At 31.2% G+C, this 21,151-nt stretch overlaps 1 protein-coding gene across 1 annotated transcript in view; it reads right to left on the bottom strand.

Moving 5' to 3' along the window:
• Positions 1–398: 398 nt before the first annotated feature.
• Positions 399–21,151, bottom strand: part of LOC118200230 (uncharacterized) — a 97,878-nt gene continuing 77,125 nt past the window's right edge. The window contains exons 8-9 of the mRNA XM_085807771.1: positions 19,729–19,844; positions 399–12,333 (exon numbers count right to left, since the gene is read on the bottom strand). Coding sequence (XP_085663897.1) covers positions 12,013–12,333; positions 19,729–19,844 — 437 coding nt within the window. The 3' untranslated portion in view covers positions 399–12,012. The remainder of the gene's footprint in view (positions 12,334–19,728; positions 19,845–21,151) is intronic.

Genomic DNA, 21,151 nt, shown 5'->3' with positions numbered 1-21,151 from the left:
ATTTATCTTTATTTACATTGCAATTACTTAATTTCTTTAACCATTTCTAATGAAATGCCGATATTGTTCAAGCACTTACGTATTTTTCTTGCAGAGGCATTTAAAGCAACATTGCACTTATAGTTCCTGTATTCGCATTTCATCATATATCGTATTACCAAAACTTTCTTTTGCCATGTTATCTCACCCCCTAACGTTGTGAGAAAAAATTCTGTTACCCCCTATATATTTATTACACCTGCAGCAATTTCAAAAAACTAAGAAAATTTCAGTGTATGTTTATGTTTATGTTTAATCGAATGAATTTTCTTACAGAATGTATCAACAATACTAAAATGCTTTGACACTAATAAATAAGTAATGTCTGGAAATATGTATTGCAAAGAAAACTAAAAAACTTATTTTTCACAATTAGATTTATTAAACAATGATCAATAAAAGCTAACAGTCAAGGAAAGATGATTAAAAGAACAGATCTGCTAAAGCATTTCACAAAAAAATGAAAAAAAAAAATTTATCATTTATCTCCAACAACACTGAAAGAATATATCAATTCATGAACATACATACAATATACACGTACATAAATTACCCTTAGAAGAAATTCTCAGAAAGCATATAATGAAATATTTTTCAAAACTCAATCTCGCAAAATGATAATATATGGCTTAAGGCAGCGTTTCCCAAAGTGTGGGTCGCGACCCATCATGGGGCACAGAATTCAGCTGGGTCGTGGAAAAAATTGTAAAAACATAAAAAAATCTATAACATTTTGCTCTAAATTTAATATTTTTCGAAACTTTTTCAAGTACTGCAGGTGGCAAACCTTTACCACCATTTCCTACCGGACAGTCTAAATTCAGATGCTCCGATTGGCTGATTTCGATTCGTCATTCAGTACCTTCTAAGGTACATGCGCAGTAAACTCACATGTATCAAAACAAGGTTATGTTTGAATTTTTGTTACTTATTTTATTTGACAAGTTATTATTACCTATTATTAATAGCAACTTCATATTGGTAAGTAATAAAATACTTTTTCTTATAAATCATTAATAAACATTCTTTTTATTAAAGCTTTTAACCTTTTTTAAAGTGAATAAATGGTTAATCAAGAAAACCAAAGATTTAAATGATGATGAACCAAGCTGAACATCATGATCATGAAAAAACTGTGCCTGAAGAACCTAAAGCAGATATAAGTAACCAATATAAGTGAGTAAGATATAAGTACTAAAATAACAGGACTCGGACTCGCAACTATTGCAACGAAAATTTACGCTTTGGGTTCATTCAAAATAATTTGCCACAATGTGTTATTTGTAATGGGCAACTTCCAAATGAAAGTATGAAACCATCAAAGTTGAAATGGCATTTAAACACACTCCATTCTGAGTACTCTGATAAGGTAATTAACTTTTTAACTGATAAGAAAAATGAATTGATTGCTGCTTAAAAAAAAGGGGGGAATTACACTCTGACCTCACCAGTCAAATAAAAATCTCACTTTGACATCTTTTGAAATTTCCAAATGAATAGCTGAAACTGAGTATCCTCATAGAGCTGGAGAAAAATTAATACTTCCCGCTTTGAAAATTGTCGCAAATAATTTATGCGGAATAAAGGGAAAATGTTTATTTTCTGCAATACCATTATCAAATAATACAGTTAAACAGAGAATTGATGATTGCGTGAAACATTTAGAAGAACTAGTTGCTTAAGTAAAAGAGAGCAAGTTTTTTCCTTGCAAATAAATGAAAGCACAGATATCAAGGATAATGCAAATCTAATGCGTTTTATCAAATACACCGAAAAAGATGCCATACAAGAAAATTTTTTATTTTGTAAAAGGCTATGAACAAGAACGACCTCAGATTAAATTTTTAAGGCTACCAATGATTTTGTCACTAGTCACGGCATTGATTGGATGAAGTGTGTTTGGCTAAGTAGTGACGGAGCGCGTGCAATGGCAGGCTATAAAGGTTTGTTTAAACAAATTCAAGAATTAGCAATTAATTGTATATGGGTGCACTGTACTATCCATAAACAAGCGTTGGCGGTAAACCAAATGCCTTTAACCGACTTTGAAAGAATAAGTCAAGCTACATAAAGTCTTGTCTATTAAATGACAGACAGACGTTTTATCGAATTATGCAAGGAAATGGGGAGTGATCATAAACACCTCCTTTTGTTTTGTAATTCATGATGGCTTTCAAAAGGAAATGTCTTAAAAGACGGAGCCTTGGTATTTCTGAATGAACATCCACCATCTAAAAAAGATGCTATTTTTCCATTTAAGGATAAAGTATCAGAAAAAGTCACTGCAGAAATTAAAAAAATAACTTTTGTGGAAACAACTTTCAAAAGGAAATTTTAAAACTTTTGAAACATTACATAAATTTACTGAAACCTATTCAAACTACGAAGATGATTTACATCTTGAAACACTGCCAGTTTTAATTCAAGAACATGTTTTGGAGCTAATAAATTGTTTTAAAGACTACTTTCCGGATATTCCTTCAAATAATATGTGGATTAAAGATCCTTTTTCTGACAATATTGAAAAGGAAGAAATGCTTAATCTTACTGAACAAGAAGTTGATAATTTTATTGAAATTTCATACGACAAAGATCTTAAGAAAGTGTTTGAAACTGTACCACTAATTCGTTTTTGGTTGCACTGTCAAAAGGAATATCCAAGCATAAGCAATACAATTTTTAATGCCTTTTGTCACCACTTACACATGTGAAACTGCATTCTCAGCCTTGGTGTGCTTAAAAAATAAGTATCGAAATAGATTGAATGTTGAACCTAATTTGAGAATGAAATTAACATCATTAAGTCCTAATTTGAAATAAATGTGATGAAAAACAACATTATCCTTCTCACTAAGATCAAAATATGTAAAACAAAATTTATTTTACTTTATGTTTTAAATGAAGATAATGGATTGTCTTTAATTAGTTATGTTTTTGTTATATAATTATTTTGCAATTTTTGTGTATGAAATAAACAAATAACTTGAATTTTGATTTTTATTTAAAAAATAAAATTTGTTTTTTAAAGAATTTTTTTTTAATAAGGTGGGTTGAAAAAAATTTTTAATCTCGTACTGGGCCGCGGTCATAAAAGTTTGGGAAATGCTGGCTAAGGGATAATGTGACGTTTAGAAATCTTACATTCAAACAATGTTTAACCTTTTGAAGACAGGAATGCCATTAAAGCCCATATTCAAGATTCCCTGTCCTTTAGTAGCTTTTACTGCTACCAAAGCCCCAGCCTCAAAAGGTTAATACTACTATAGCGGCTAGTCATTAATTCCCTTCACCTCTAACATCATTTTACAAAAAAGCTGGGAGGCAAAAATAAATAAAAGTTAAAAGTAGGAATATCCTTTTGAAATAGGAAAACCGGCCTCAAAAGGTTAATACTACTATAGCGGCTAGTTATTAATTCCCTCCACCTCTAACATCATTTTACAAAAAATCTGGGAGGCAGAAATAAATAAAAGTTAAAAGTAGGAATATCCTTTTGAAATAGGAAAACAATTTTACAAAGATTCCCTTTTCAAAAAAATACTTACAACTGAGTGTTTCATCCAACACTGTATATCCACACTTTTATAACATATAAAGAATTCTAAGTTATCATGAAACAAAAACACTTTTTATGATGCATATTAAATAATTTATGTTATCAGTCAATGAAACCAATTTTATGATTCTATTCTGTAACATATATTAACATTCTAATACAGTAAATATAAAATGCTGAAAATATTTTATAAGGAAATGCATTTAAAATGAAATACAAGAATTTATAAAATTGTCTTGTTACCTGTATTTATACAATATATATACAGGTAACAAATACAGGTAATATACTCATATCAATGAATTTTCATTCATTTCATTTGCATTATAATTAAATGTATAATTATTAAATATAAATATTGAACCATACTTATTTATTCTAAGGGTAAAAATATTTCACATCCTTCACAAATATTTCCAAGATTTAAAAATGATATATCCTATACATTTATTAAACTTGCAAGCACAGAAATAGGTACTGTTACCAAAAATTTTCATCACAACCTAAGTCAGGTACTGTTACCAAAAATTTTCATCACAACCTAAGTCATATTACACCATTGGTCTTTCTCCAAGTGTTTTGTATTTATTGTGTTTCCATGTACACATTTCACCATACATTATATTACCAAATTGTTACTTTTGTCATGCTTTATCATCCATTATTGTGATGACAACCATGTTACACCCTACATATTCATAACACTTGAAGTAATTAAAAAAACTGCAAAAATTTCAACATGTCAAAAATACAACAAATTTGTTACAGAATGTATCATAAAAATATTAAAATGCTCCAATATTAACAAATATGAACAAATGTGAAAATAAGTATTGCAGTACCATTCAAGAAAACTTATTTTTCACAAACACTTATTAAACGATAATAAAAATGACATACAAGCTTACATTCAAGGAAAGATGGTTAATGAATAATCCCAATAAAGCATTTTCAGACATAAGTTTTAAAGCAATATTAATAAAAGCATTTTTATTTATCATTTAGCTCCAAACATGCAAACACTGATTGAATACACCAATTCCTTAGCACATATGGAATAGCTATGAACAAACACATACACCAATTCTTTAGCACATATCGAATAGCTGTGAACAAATACACATAAGCAGTATGATACAATTACATGTTGAACAAGTACTAATTTAGAAGTCAAACAATAAAAATCAGCATATTTTCCAATTTTCACAGGACTTGTTTCGATGGTTTTACCAAACCATCATTCCCAACTGCAAAAGCGCAAATGAACGAGATAAGATATAATGATTACATGAAAAAAGATAAAAAAATAGCCGACAGTCAAGCTACTGGTGCCATCTGTTGATGAAATCAGAACTAAAACATAATTTCTTTAAAGACTGAAGGCAAAGATGGATCATGATTAGGGTAATTAAGTAGAACAGAAAGATTTTTTTGAATGTGAAATGCCTCTAGAAAATTCAGTTCAATAATGGAAGATGTTTTACGAATAATTTTAATAATAAATTTAATTTTTGTTGTTCCGACTTCTAAATTAGTAGACATAAGTATATACGTTTATAACCCCTTGTGGAGGACTTTCTATAACTCATAAAAATCAATTTTTAAAAAAATGATAGATGGCTTAAGTGATAATGCAACATTTAACATGACATTTCATGACAATGGTGCATAAAAACAGCAGCTGGTCATTAACACTCTTAAACTCGGACATCATTTTACAAAAATCTGGATGGGGGAATAAATAAAACAGTAAACAAGGTTAGAATATTCATTTTTAAGAGGAGGGATGTAACATCACATATCCTCCTTAAAAACACATTACAGTTGAGTGCTTTTGTCTAACACTGTTCATAACACCTCTCACATTACAGTTGAGTGCTTTCATCTAACACTGTTCTTAACACATCTAAAACAATTCCATATTATCATACAATAAAAACACTTTTTTTAAAACATATATTAATTCTATGTTATACAATGAAATCTTTTATGATTTGCTTCAGAATTACATTTGCAAACATCAAGTCCAGGAAATAGAAAACACAAATTATTTTAAGGGAATTGCTTCTAAAATGTGAAACAAAAATTTAGAGGAACTGAGAAACTATTTCCCAGCGAATTTTTATTCACTCCTTTACTATTATATTTATATGCATAAATATAATAAATACTACTTCTGAATAAAATTTTATGCCTTACCTTCATTCTTAGTGGAAAATATTTCTCACTATGCTCAAATACATTTCCAAAACATTAAATATGATGTGTCCTATGCACTCCTCAAACTTATGAAAAACAGAAATTGGTAGTGCTACTTAAAAGTTTTCACCATGACCTGCTTTGCAGTATCCATCCATGTGCTTCATATTTAATGCTCTTCCAAGTTCACATTTCACTACACATTTGTATAGCGAAAAATGTTGCATTTGCCACGTTCTATCATCCTTCAATACTGTTACAACCAATTCTGTTATACATTATATATTTATTACACCTGAAATAATTTTAAAACTGCAAAAACTATAACAAAATTTCAGGGTATATTTGTGTCTACAGAAATATTTTTATACCAGATATCAACAATGATAAAATACATCAATATTAATAAATAAGAAATAGATGTTTCAGTGGCAATCTAGAAAACCTATCAATCACAACCATATTTACTAAATAGTCATCAATAAAAGCACACAGGTGCATACATTCAAGGATAAGATTGTTAAAGAACAGCTCTCATAAAGCACCTCACAAACACGAAAAATAAAATGAAAGCATTCTTATTTATTATTTATCACCAAACAGCTATACACCAATTCATTAACATATACTAAATAGTTGTGAAAGAACAGATAAGTATATGGGTACATAAGCCCTTGTGAAGTACTTTCAGAACTTGTATTTCAGTTCTATTAAAACTCCTGAATCCAAAAAATGATATATGTCTTAAGGGATAATGAAACATTTAAGTATTTAACATGACATTTCACATTCAGTCAACAGTTAATGCTACACCAGCTAGCTGGTCACCAACTCCTTTCAATTCTTGCATTACTTTAGAAAAAAATCTGGGGGTAGGGTAGGGTGTAAATAAATCTCAAAAGTAGGAACATCCATTTTAAAAGGTGCAACATATTACATCTGAGATTCTCCACTTTTAAGAAAATACATTACATGCAAATACTTTTGTTTAAACATTGTTTTTTTCAAAACGTACACAATTCCATGCTATGAATAGAATAAAAACATTTTTTATAATGTATATCAAACAGTTAACGTCATCATACTATCAAACTTCGATTTTATGATTCTCTTTAGAATTACACTTTAAAACATGTAAAGGAAATGTAAAATATTGAAAATATCTCAAGGGAAATGCATTTAAAATGCAAAACAAGAACCGAGGAATTATTTAAAGAACTGTTTTATTACTTGTAGAGAAATTGAGTTTACTCATTTCATTTTATTTACAACTACATGTATAAATATAATAAATATTTTTAACACTATTCTGTACCCTATATATTTTAGTGTAAAACATTTCCCACCATGAACAAACACATTTCCAAGATTTTAAATCTGATGTTTCATATGCATTGCTCAAATTTAAAAGTATAAAAAATCCAAAAAAATTTTTATCGGGACACAATTCACAGTTTCTATATGTTCATCACCAAAACTGTTACATTTGGTATACTTTATAGTCCCCTAGTTACTGTGAGAAAAATTCTTTTACACCTTATATATTGATTACACCTGAAATAACTTTTAAAATGCAAAAAGTATAACAAAATTTCAGTGTATGCTCTTGTCTAAAGAAATAATTTTGTTACAGAATATATCAATAATGATAAAATACTTCAATATTAATAAGAACAAATATTTGAAAATAAAGGTTGCAGAGACAATATATAGAAAACTTATGTCACAATTAGATTTACTGAACAACGATCAATAAAAACACATAGAAGCTTACATTCAAGGAGAGATCGTTAAAAAGGAAAAAAAAAAAGCTCTGATAAAGCCCCACACAAATATAAATAGTAAAAATAAATACATTCTTATTTATCTCCAAACATGCAAGCATTGAATAAATATACCAATCCATTAATATGTATCAAATAGTTGTGAATAAACACATAAGTAAAGAATATGGGTTCTAAACCCTTGTGAAGAACTTTCCAGAACTAATATGCACTTACAGCTTACAATGAAACATTTATCAAAATTTAGTTTCAAAAAATGGTATACGGCTCAATCGTTCTATCTTTTTCATTGGTGTGATGCAAAAAAGAATGGTTTTTGTATCTTCCTCCCTTGAAAAATTACATTATATGTATAATCAGGGCTTAACATAAGGTTTTTAGCTTCTGTGTGGAATTGCAATTCCAGCTGAAGCCTCAATCGGGCAATGATTAACACTCTAGCAGCTGGTTATCAACTCCCTGCAACTCTGACATCATACATATTGGAAAAAAAAACTGGGAAGGGGGACAAATAAAAAAATAAACAAAGTACAAATATCCAGATAAAGAGAAAAAAAATTTACATCAAAGATTCCCCCTGTCCCTAATAAAAACACATTACAAGCGAGTGCTTGCTTTTATCTAACATATATTAAATAATCCTATCATACAGTTAAACCTCGAATTTACAAATTCTCTTTAGAATTACACTTTAAAGCATGAAGGTCAGGAAATGTAACACATTGCAAAACATTTTAAAAGAAATACATTTAGAATGCAAAACAACAAAACAAGAATTCAGAAAATTGTTCTATTACCTTGCAAAAGAACTGAGGAACTAAAAAGCTCACCACAATGAAATTTCATTATAATTATGTGTATAAATATATTATTTTATGTACTATGTGTTTATTCTTTATGTACAATATTTCCCATCGTGAACAAATACATTTTCAAGATTTTAAACATGATGTATCATGAATTTTTAAACTATAATAAGAGTATGGAAATGGATAGTATCTCTGAAAATTTTCATCACCACTTGCTTCATGATAGTTACCACTGATCTTTTGCATCATATTAAAAATGCTTTGGTGTCAAATATTAAAGCATCTTAATGCAAAAGACCAAGCAATGCCCATTTCATATTTATTACCTTCTGTAAGTCTCTAATAGGTAACAGGTTTTTTTTATGTGATAGAAGTTCCATTCACCATTTCAACAAAAGGTCCTAACTGTTCCAGCGAAGAAATTGTATGTATCACACTTCCAGCACATTTAATAGATGATTCAAAGAATCTTTTATTCAATAATAATTGATTTCTAGAAGTGCTTTCTTTATGACAGAACATCTATTAATTGTAGCTGATAACCAAATATATTGCAAGCTTCATTTGTACTATTAGGGAGCAAAAATTAAAATTTCAGTTAGCAATTTCCCACACTAAACTCAAAGGAGCAGAAAATGTACATATCAGAAAATGTACAAGCAGAAAATGTACCTTTTTTAATACCAAATCTCGAAGGGGAAAAAATGTTCATTTTGAAGAAATTTATAAGTGTCATTTTAAAATGAATATTACTCCTATGGTGTTCTACAATAAAACTGAAGAGCTAGGACTAGACTGAAAAAAGTATTAATTAAAAAATTTATTATAATGGATAATTATGAATTACATTTGAAGAACACTTACAGAAATTTGGTAAAAACAGTTATGTTTCTGAAGGAAAGAATGAAAATATTTCATAGAAAAAACCTTAATGTGACTCATTTTCTTTCAAAGATGTACAATTTTTTTTTTCACGGGTTACTATTTACATTAGCTTTTCATCATTTGAAAGGATTGACAAGTACAATTTTTTTAAAGCTTCCACAACTTCCTGAAGAAAGGAAGAGAAAAACATTATTTCTGACCTTCCAGTTGAGTGAGAAATGTGGCTTATAAATCATTGCTGTTTTGACCAAACTTACCAGGTAATGAAATTCAATTATCCTGCACTTCATCCTCCAGTTCACAACTTGAGAGACTTTTAGCTTTTTTTCAATAGGTATTAAGTACCCCTCTTATGCCCCAATGACATTGCAATCACAAGCATCCATGTAGAAATGTAAAAAATAGCCTGCATAATATACCATGCTCTAATTTTACGGATGCTGAATTATAACTCAAGCCCAAGGCATAGGAATCAATAAGCTTTTGCTAACCTCTAAACTAACTGGAGAGGCAATCAGCAATATTGAGAAATAGGGAAATGAGAGATGATAATTGATGAAGTTATCTGATTAGCATACTTGATAACTCAGCCTGCACTGATAACAATGATACTACTTCATTTCAAAATAAGCCTTTTAATGTTAATCAGGAACTCCCCCTTCATCTGACTGATGCTCTATTTGTAGAAGGCGATTCTTAAAAGTGATTCCCTTTGATAAGTTTTTAATTTTTATAGAGAAGTTGCAATACTTTAAACAGAAAAACAAAGCTCCTATATTCTATTCACTACATAAATTTTGCACATGGCCAGTTAAACCAACCTGAAAACAAGACAGCCTTATAACAACCAACAGAAGTTCTCAGATTCAAACATCTGAATCTCAACAAAGATGAAATACATATCACCAGAGTGCTAGCAATATTGACCCACAAAATTAGGCTATTTAACATGAGTCCCACACTTTAGTTGCTCATAATTCTCAAATTTCTGAAAAAAAGGAATGTCATTGACATTACTTTCCTTAAGTGAGACTTTAAGCTTGTTAACTGTAGAACAAAATTTACTCAGCATACTGATACTACAGGTGAAGCAATATTACTTAAAAATGAGATAGTTAGAAAACAATCAATAAGTATTATAGAAAAATAAATGGTTGCCAGTTTTGGCATTTCTTAAAAACAACCTTAACTTATGATGATGGTATACAGCAGCATCAAACATAATATATAATTAAAAGATACATACTTTAGTTTGCTTTGGCACCATATATTTGTTTCCATGCTTCTGCTTTTGGAAAAGATAAATACATTATGCAGTTAAACTGAATAATAAAAGCTACAAAGTTTAAGCAAGGTTCTGGCGACTTTTTCCTCCCTTTCTGTTTAAACTATTAATCTATGGGAAATATTTTTTTTTTCAATTATTCTTTTAAGTTATGCGTGTTTTACTTAGGTTTATACACATTTTCTCTTTTATTCAAGTTGAAATAAGCATTTGAAAGCCCGCATGTCAGAAAATAACAAAAGGCAATTAATTAAATAGCTGAGATTTTAAACATTTTATCATTATATTTAGCAACATTATTTTATTAAATACCCAATGTTATTTCAATTACTTTTGTCTCAGGTTCTACGTATAACACATGCTTCACAATCACAGATATTCAAAATACTACTTATCTGTTGCTTTATTTCCATGTTGAAGTAGAAGATAGCAAGCATAATTTGAATTAAAACACCTACTCAAGAAAATATCAGGTAAAAGGAACAAAACTAATCCTAATCAGTTCAGTTTAATTGAACATATTCTGACAACACAATCAATAATGGAGAAACAAAGGATCAGTCAAAATAATCTTTTTGTGTTCAAAGCATAAAGCAACCAGAAATGTGATTTTGAATTAAATCAAAATGAATGCTTACTTTTTCAAAAACGAGTCAAATATTTACGACATACAGCAAAGTTAACAAAACTTTCACACATGTGAAGAAAGTTAAAGCCTTCCAACAAAGAAGTTTTATTGTTTCTTAGGAATGGTGATTTACTATTCATAATTCTTGTTAAATAATTATTCCTGTCACATACCTTTTCCAGTAACTTCCACAAGTAATGGACAACAGAATGCATATCTGCTTTCTTCAGAACTAAGTCCCAAAACAGCAAATTACTGAAATTTATCCTGTATGATCCTATAATTTTCACATATGATGCCAAGCTTTAGCTACCCAGAAATAAAACAAAGAACAACTTGCTTGCTGCTAAAGACCATATTAGCATAAAACGGAGAAAGATAATTATCAAATCTCACTTCTGTGACTTGGAAAAATCATCAATTTGATGGCTTAAAGAAGCAAAAAAAAAAAAAAAAAAAAAAAAAAAGCTTTTAATACTTATAATTACTCCTAAATTCAGGAAAAATTCTAAAACAATAAAATATTTTTTCATATCTAGTTCATTTTGAATTTAATAAGAATCTTTTTATGAAAGCATTAGACATCAACCCTATTTAATATGTCACTTTCTTTAATCAATCTAGAAAATTATGTACTTTTGAGGTTTAACTGCATTAAGGTTATAATTTTAGATATTTTAAAACTTAAACAGTTCTAAAAAGAAAGCTCTTTTTACTCTTTTAAACTGAACACAAACTTTATAATAACCTTCAACAACAGAATATACATTTAATACATCAACAAGAATGAGAATGCATTCTTATTTTAAAGCTCCCAAATCCGACTTCTAAGCATGATTATTTACGGGCTTGCGATTCTTATTCTTAGTTGATCGCCCTCTTGGTTTCCGAGTTCTGCCTGACTGTCCAGTTGGCCGACGGTTCCCGCCTGAAAGCCTTGATCGATTCTCATTTCTGGCTGATGAGCAGCCCACATTTCTGGCATATATATTGGCAGGTTCCTGATTGCTAGTTGAAGGTCCTGCTTGTTCCTGATTTCCAGCCGATTGCCTTGCGAGATTCCTAGCAGATCTCCTCCTCACTATCGGGATGGGCATAGGTGGGGGTCGTATATCTACATATTTCCGACAGCTTGGACAAGTACATCGCTGTAATAATAATTATAAAGACATTTATATTAAGCTTTGTGAAAAGTAATACCTAATGTCCGAATGCAAATATTTCCTATGCAGCTACATTAAGTAATATATAAATACTTGTCATAAATTATTGAGTACTTTTAAAGGCGAATATTTAGAGAACTGAGCAATGTACTTATACGTTTTATTACTGAACTCGCAATTACGAATAGCTTAACGTTCAGCATGAGCAAAATTCCAATTTCACAGCAAGCATTATGGAGCACATCAGGAGTTATTGTATTAATGTCATCAGCAAGCTCATTGATATAGCAACCACTGGTTGTATACATATTCTTTCTTTCACCTAATCCTCCCATAAGAAATAGAGAGGTATCTAATCTCATTAATGATGATGTCACCCTTCATTATACATACAGTCTTTGACAAACATTCAAATTAAGAAACTGAGGGATGCATAAAAAGAGATACCAACCTTTAAAAAAGGCTATTAGCGATACTTAATTATCACTGCAAACTTTAAGCATTCCTTAGATTGGAGGACAGGAATTCAGGAACATAACCCCGATACTGCCCCACATAAGACATATCCCTTACAAATTTGGGGGAAAAAAAAAAAAAAAAAAGATGTTACTGCTGTTGAATTGATAACGTCCAATTTGTTCCATATTTTACTGCAGCTAATTTCTCCATGGCTACACATATTTCGAACAGTGTTGTAACGGATTTCCTTTTCAGCACAAAAACATGCTTCAGTGGATAAATTGTATCTAACCTGAGTTTGATTTTTCCATACAATGATGAAAATCCTTTCAGCTGGTACACTGCTATGAAGTACTAGTCAACATTACTTAGTTGAGCTCTCCAATTCCACACAGTTCATCTTGCAATCTTGGTCAACACTGTTTTCGGAACAAAAAGTCTATGCATCGATTGGAACACAAAACCTCCCATCTGGAAAGACCATTCCCTATTTCAGCATGTTTTTAACACAAAAATAACATGCGAGGTCTATGTCACTTTCTGGCAATGTTTTTAGCTCAGTTTAATTTTAGAAATAAAACATATAGGACGCAGGTATGTTTTTCTTCACATATTCTTTGTCTTTTGGTCTAAACAGGACCCTTTCTTGTCATTTTTCATTAGAACAAAGTTTTTATTTTTGCTTTAATGGGCTAACTCTTAAAATGATGTATATTGAATCCTTACAGGTTTAAAACTGTTTAATCTGATTGTACATTTGCTTTCCCAGGCAACTTTGTATAGGACTTTTCTTACATCTTTTAAACGATTTTACTTTTTTAGATTACAAAAAAAAAAAAAAAAAAAAAAAAAAAAAACTCTTGTTTTAAGTTTAACTTTGATCTTTTTGTTCACGTTTATATTTTACAATATGCAGGCACGTCGGGAAAAGGGACAAATCTATTGAGACATCGCTAAGAATAGATGAATTAATTTTATTAATAGAATAGCCGTTTTCGGTCTCAATGGTTTTTGTTAGATGAAATGTGCCTGGGTCATCAGCTTCGTGAAAGATTTCTGATACTTTTCCCTTAACAAGTCTGTCTGGTACCTTGAACAAAGTTAACTGACCATATATTTAAATTTTTTAGTATAAAATTTCTCAGTTTTTGTAAAATGTTTAGGTTTTTTAAGCGTACCAATTGATTTTTTTTTGTAAAAGTTTTATTAAATTTTTTAGTATTTTCGGTAGGTTTCTTAGCGAACCATTTTTGATTTTGTTGTATAGGTTTTTTTTTAAACTCTGTAGTATTTTCAGTAGGTTTTTCCCACGTAAAATTTAACTGCTTTCTTTTAGTGTAATTGTTATAACTTGGTGTTACATGTAAACGTAGAATTAGCTACATCAAATGTACTTTAAGGCTTTAGCTATTTTTTAAACTTTCCTTTTCTTTCCAATATGTATATTCAATTTTTCAATATATATATACACAGTACAAAGTCCAAGATCTAGACATGCAATATCCGGAATGATCTAAAATCCGGACATCAAGGGCTACTACCACTTTTTGTTCTATATATATTCTTTTTGGTGTTTGTCTGCTGTATGCGTTGCACACTTAATCCCCCCACACACATAATAAAACATGTGGAGAGTTCCAGATTCTTAATTTCACTTCGGCACTAAACAAAATACCTCGTTATTGAAGAAACAATCATTTTAGCATAAATTTGTATGATGAAGCTGCCGAGCCGATCATACATCTCAAACCAAAACATTCTACAGATACATTGTTGATTTTACACCCCTGAAGCCAACCTGGCGAATCATTATTTATCATATTTTGCTTTCATCACTGTATCTTTATTAACACATGACACACTTGAAAACTGACTCATGGAGGAATACCTAAACAATTTTTTTTTATATTAGTAACTGAGAAACAGCATGGCAACCCTTTATGTTGACATTACACTTGGCGATGATCACAGATTTAAGTTAAATGCGCTAAGAAATGTTGACAGGAAAATCTTAACAAATTTTTTTTTCGATACGCTAAAAGTAGATTTTGTTAATTATACTCATAAGTCAAATGATTACATTTAGTGTTACTTGAATTAAGAATAACTGATTTGTTATTCACTAAACCCAGAACCAGCACCAGAGATCATATGATTGCACTGTGTGGCAGAATTTAGGTTAGACGAAGAGAGGCGCTTGGTAGCAGAATTTACGAGCCACAGAGACTGCATCAGGTGCCAGCTCTCAACCAGCCTTAAGTATATGTGGGAATTTAGTTATTAAGGACTGAGATAAGCATTAAACATGTGCAAGAAATAGGCATAAGTATAATAAGTAAACACAATTCAGGCTTAACTGTTTCAGTATGCAATAGAAGCAATATAAAATTTAGCAGAACAACTTGTCTTTAGTCGCCAATCTCATAATAGATAGCCAAAAATATGTATATTGAACGACAGCTAAATTTTACGATAGCCGCGAATCTGAAGATTTTTGGATATCTCAAACCAAAGGCGAAATTTTTCAATTAGCGGAAAGAAATTTGGAGAAACAGTAATAAACGAAGAGGATATAAAAGAAGATTTTTACTGGGATGTCAATGCTCCTCAATCATCAATCAATTAATGAATGGTGAATCATCAATCAATTAATGAAGAGGATATAAAAGAAGATTTTCACTGGAATGTCAATGCTCCTCAATCATCAATCAATTAATGAATGGTGAAATCTGTAATATTGTTCTAGATCCAGAAAATATCGCTACAGACAGAGTGACGAAAAAATTTTGATTGACGAGTTAGTGAAAATTCTAGACACAGCAATTATAGAACTTAAAGGAACTTTTTAACTGAATAAGAAATTATGTCTGTCTATAGAATTACAGAAAAAATAATAGCACAAAAATATGAAGCAACTTAAACAACTTGAAAGAAGTGTTTAATAAAGTATAAATATTAACCTTTTTTTGGTAAATTTTGATACCCTTTAGATCATAAATGCTTCAGTACTCCATAAACCACGATTTCACATTTTTAATTTTATGATTTCTATATGCCATCTTACTATATTTAAACTGATGATCCGGAAATATCCCAAATCCAGAATTGCAAAAGTCGAGTCCAGATCTGGGACTCTGTAATAGGTGTCTGTGTCTCTAACAAAGCCTCACATACCCTATTTATTCTTAACCACATACCCTATTTATTCTTAACCACTTGCGCTACAGACCACTTGCGCTAAACTTCACCGTTGTGGTGCCATGCACTACAATATAACAAGCGGTAAAGTGTCTCATTGATGCCGCTCCATGTCTGCGAGTGCAATCCAGAGCTGTAACTCGAGAAAAAAACAATCTCGTTGTTAGGCGATGTGTGCACCATGTTATTTTAATTTTTGTGATAAATGCCTATCGATGTGATGTTCACGTCGCTCGTAGTTTGAGACAAAAACATCTAGATGTGCTTGGCACATCTCTTTAGCACAAGTGGTTAAGCCTCACATACCTGCCACATGTGCAAATGAAATCAGCACAAAAATGATCAGTTCATCTGATGTACTGACTGTGACAGCTGTCAAAGTCATATATGATATATCAATCATGACATCAGCATAATCATAAACTTTACTTTTGTTCACTCACTTAAATAGCAGTCATGTTATCCTAACTTGGCATCTTCAGTAATTATCACATCCATAATTTTGTAATAAAGAGCAGAAATCAGTAATAGTTACAGAAAATTTCTAACAAATTACACCTCTAAATTCCAGAAATACCTCATAGTGCAATGAAACCAGATACTGACTAGCCATTTTAACTACTACAATTGATGCTTATGTGGAACTTTTCAAAGCTAGAATGCCGTAAATAATAGTATTTGAAATTGCTAGTTCAATAACAAAATATGCATACGAATACATTGGTTTGTTTCTTTTAATATTCATCATTGAACAATGAAATGCACAAAAAATGTGTATAATTTAACAGGCCATACAAGGAAGCCATGTGCCCACATCAGATTTTTTATACCAATTTGCTGTCTCTAACAGCAAGTATTTTGTCTTCTTGTTGCTTTGCATTTCTCGATTTTCTACGAGATTTGAGACCATTATCGTTTGTTTTTGAAGAACTTGTAATATGTTATACTTTTAAATATTTTTGGAAAATAAAATGTAGGTTTTAAAAATGGAAAAATGATTAGGATTGACTAAGCGGAAAAGTGATGATTCACAGGTGATGGATGCAGGACAATCTTCTAGCACTAAGAATAATGAAGAGAAAAGAAAAAATGTTTATAGAAAATATAATGAATGTTATTTATCATTTGGGTTTACTTGGAATGGAGATGAAATGGAAGCTCCACCTCAACGAACTGTTGCAGTGAACTGTTGAACAATCAAAGTATGATTTTGATAAAATTTTGTTATGACATGATACGTAAGTCAATGAATTCATAAAATGGCAAGTTTTATAAAAGAGGCATCTATTGGACAATGAGTATTTTACATTGCAACTGGATGAAAGTTCTGATATAATGAACTCTGTTCAATTACTATATTACAATGTTTCAAAAAAAGATAAATGAACTGCCAGAGCGCATTTTATGAATCTCTTCATGATAGAGCAAATGCAAACGAAATTTTTAAAGAAATTGACAATTTTATGTCTCAGAACGATATTTCTTAGAATAAGTGCATTGCCATATGCAGTGACGGAGCTTGGACTTTAAACCCCTTCGCGCCGACTGTCACGTATACGTGCCAGCAACGAACACACTTATTTACCGGCCGACACGCAGGCGTGCCAGAGCATTGTTGCTTTACTATTGACTGTCACGTATTTATGCCAGTACCTTGGAACGTTTTTCAAACTATAATTTCTGCCACAAGATGGCACTGTATGTCCATATGGTTTGAGATACATGTACATTAGACCTTCTACTCGAAATGAGAGAAGCATGACTCACATACACGTGTTTGTGATTATATAAACAAACGGGGAACTAAATGTTTCCGAATGGCGTGATTTATGACGTCTCTTTAAATCGAACTTTATTCGCACATGGTAGCTGTTTATTGTAAGTAGAAGTTTTATATGCGCTAAAGCGTTGAGTATTTCGGTTTATAGTTCAGTTTTTAGAAAATAATTAGATCTTGTTAGACGTGAATTTTTTCTGTTTTTACCGTTTCAATGCCGAAGCGTCGAAAATGTTTGACAGAGTATGAAATAGCAGAAATGATGCAAAATATTTCACATATTGATTCTGAAATTCTGATATTGATTCTGAAAGACATTTTCCAAAACTTTGTTCAGAAGAGACTGATATGAAAATGAGACGACGATGCTTTCTTTGTTCACATTCCCGGAAAAATCCTCCAAAACGGCAAATGAGTTATTACGAATTCAAGGAATGTAACGTAGGGCTGTGTGTAGATCCCTGTTTTAAAATTTTTCATACGAAAAGAGAATTTTAAGTAATATATTTAGTTTTCAGATGTATAATGTTAAAAGTCATAAAATGGTGAGTAATTAAAATAAAATGTGTAAAATATGCATTTAAACAAGAAATAAGGTAATTAAAGTATATATAAAAAAATATCTATAAAGCATAAGCCGTTTAAATACTCTATAGAGCATTATTAAACAATTCGTTGATACTTCGGAAATTTCAGGGATTCAGGCTTAGTAGCAAAAAAGCTCCCGGCCCTGGAGAGACGCTCGCGGAAGACACTGCCGGCCTCCGCCATAAGCGCGCGTTTTCGCTACCCGGCTCGAAGGGGTTAACAGGAAAACATTATGGTGTTATTTCTCAAATAAAGTCCCACGTGAAACTAAATATACTCACTACTCCATTCATCATGAAGCTTTAGAGCCAAAACAATCCCCGAAAACTGTTCTGAATTAATCTGTGATAATTGTTAATTTTATTAAAAGGTGAGATTTAAATTGAAGAATATTTATAATTTTATGCCAAAAGACAATGAACATGAAATGCTTTTTTCACATTCCAAAGTAAGGAGGTTAGGCAAAGTTTTAAATCGTCTTTTTGAACTTCGATCAGATATTCAAATTTTCCTCTGTGATTCAAATTACAAAAATTTTTATTTAGTTAATCTTGGGTTGCGCGTTTAGCATATTTAGCTGATGTTTTTGAAAAATTATTTAAATTTAGGATTATAAGAAAAAAATTTTAATTTGCTTAAGATTTAAAAAGTAACACACTTGTTAACATTTAGCTGAACTCAAAAAAGGAATTTAAAAAAAAGCTATTAAATGTTTATTCCCTTTTCACACAATCTATACGCGTGAACAAGAATTTTCATCTATGTTTTATTTGAAAAATAAGTACAGAACAAAATTAAAAGTTATTTCCTAATTTATGGTTAAAACTACATGAAATAAGACCAGATATAAAGAAACTGATCTCTCTTAAAACAGGTCCAAATTTCGCACTAAATTTTAAAATTAAATTATTATAACTTAAACTTTAATAATTAAAATGGTAACCAATTTTTAATGTAAAATTTTTAATACAAATAGCCAATAGATTTTGGAAATGGCAAAATATATTTAAAAAAATTACTTCTATTGAGAAAATTAAAAATAATCACTGTAAAATGGGGTAGAGGCACTTATGTTTTTCAACTTTTGTTTAGACGGTACATGTTACTTAAAATGTTAAGAACCGAGATAGGCAATTTCTATCATTTACATTCTTAGCTACATCTACAATCCTCTTGCATAACCTTCCAGCTTTTCTTTCTTGGTATTCCAGTTTCAACAATGAGCAGTGTATAAGGTAGTTATGGCAGTACTGAATATATAACTTCTGTTCAGGTTTCAGCCAAGTAATACCATGAGCATTCAGTATGTAAAACTTACAAGCAATCAGTAACGGTTTAACAGAGAAGCACCCACTTACCTCTTCCAACCAAGGAATAATACAATGACTATGAAAAATATGTCTGCATGGCAAACCTTTCACGTTTTGCCTCATACGGAAATATTCCAAGCATACAGCACACTGTTCTGATTTGCCTGAAACAAAAATACATTATTAATCTTATAAATGATACATAATCCAACAAACAGTTTCACAATTAAGCAAAAAAAAAAAAGAATTATAAACTTCTGTATGCTTTTAAACATTAAGAAAATCAGAGTTACTCAATTATAAAAAAGTTGCACTGAACAATCATATGTAAAATGATTTTATAATTATTTTTCAGATATATGTTTAAATGAATACAAGAAGGCAAATTTATTTATGCAACCAAATCAAGTCCACATTGGATATCATAGCCTTAAAAAAATATATGAAGTCATATACTGAAGAGCCAAAACATTATGACCACCTACTCAAGGTGTGTGGCATAGACAAATAATATTACATTCCTAGGGTGCAGTGGCATAGACAAATAATGCATTGTGCGACCTTTGGCCTGAAAAACAGCTGCACCATGCCTTGGCATGGATGCCACAAGTTCTTGGCAGATGACTGCAGACAGGTTGCATCAAATCTCAGTGGTCATGCAAAATCCAAATATTCTGACATGGTGGTGTTTGAGCTTTGAGGTGGTCCATGACATCACAAATGTGGTCTATTTAATTAAGACAGTGAGTTAGGTGGCCAGAACATTAATTGGAATTCATCCTTATGCTCCTAGAATCCCTCCAAGACAATTTGAACCTTGTGATATGGGACATTGTCCTGTTTAAAATTCCATTTCAAGGCAAGATAAACGCCATGTAATGGTGTAACTGATCTGCAGTTATGCTCAGATAGCCTGCAGTTTTTATGGTCAGCTCAACCACAACTAAGGACCTGAAAAGCCACTCATGAGAACATCCCCTAAAGCATAATACCGTCACCACCAGCCCTGTGTATGACTTGTCGTATGGGGAGGAGGGGGCTATTCACCTGGACGATAGCATACCCTGACATGATCAATAAGAAATCATGATTCATCCGACCAGGCAACTGTCTTCCACTTATCCGCGGTCCAGTCCCAATGTTCCCACTGCAGGCATAGTTGACAATGATGCTTGCTTAACAGGCACACAAGTGAGACGTAGGCTGCACAGTCCCATATCCAACAGCGTCTGCTAACTGCGTGTTCTCAAACACTTGCACTTGGACCTGTACAGTATTGGGCTATCAGCTGAGCAACTGTCTGGTGCCAATTTTGCTGTACCAAGTGGAACAGTGTCCAACGTCCTTTTTTGATAGCATCTCCTGCTGGTTTCACCATTATTTATACGCTTTGCATAAACACTAACAATGGCAAAACTGTAAACATCCTAACAGTCATGCAATTTCGAAGATATTCACTCGAAATCTTCGA

The sequence above is a fragment of the Stegodyphus dumicola genome, chromosome X1, assembly GCF_044657685.1.
Source record: "Stegodyphus dumicola isolate Sdum_Otavi_A_Nest chromosome X1, ASM4465768v1".
NCBI lineage: Eukaryota > Metazoa > Arthropoda > Arachnida > Araneae > Eresidae > Stegodyphus > Stegodyphus dumicola.
This window is presented reverse-complemented; position numbering and strand designations above follow the sequence as displayed.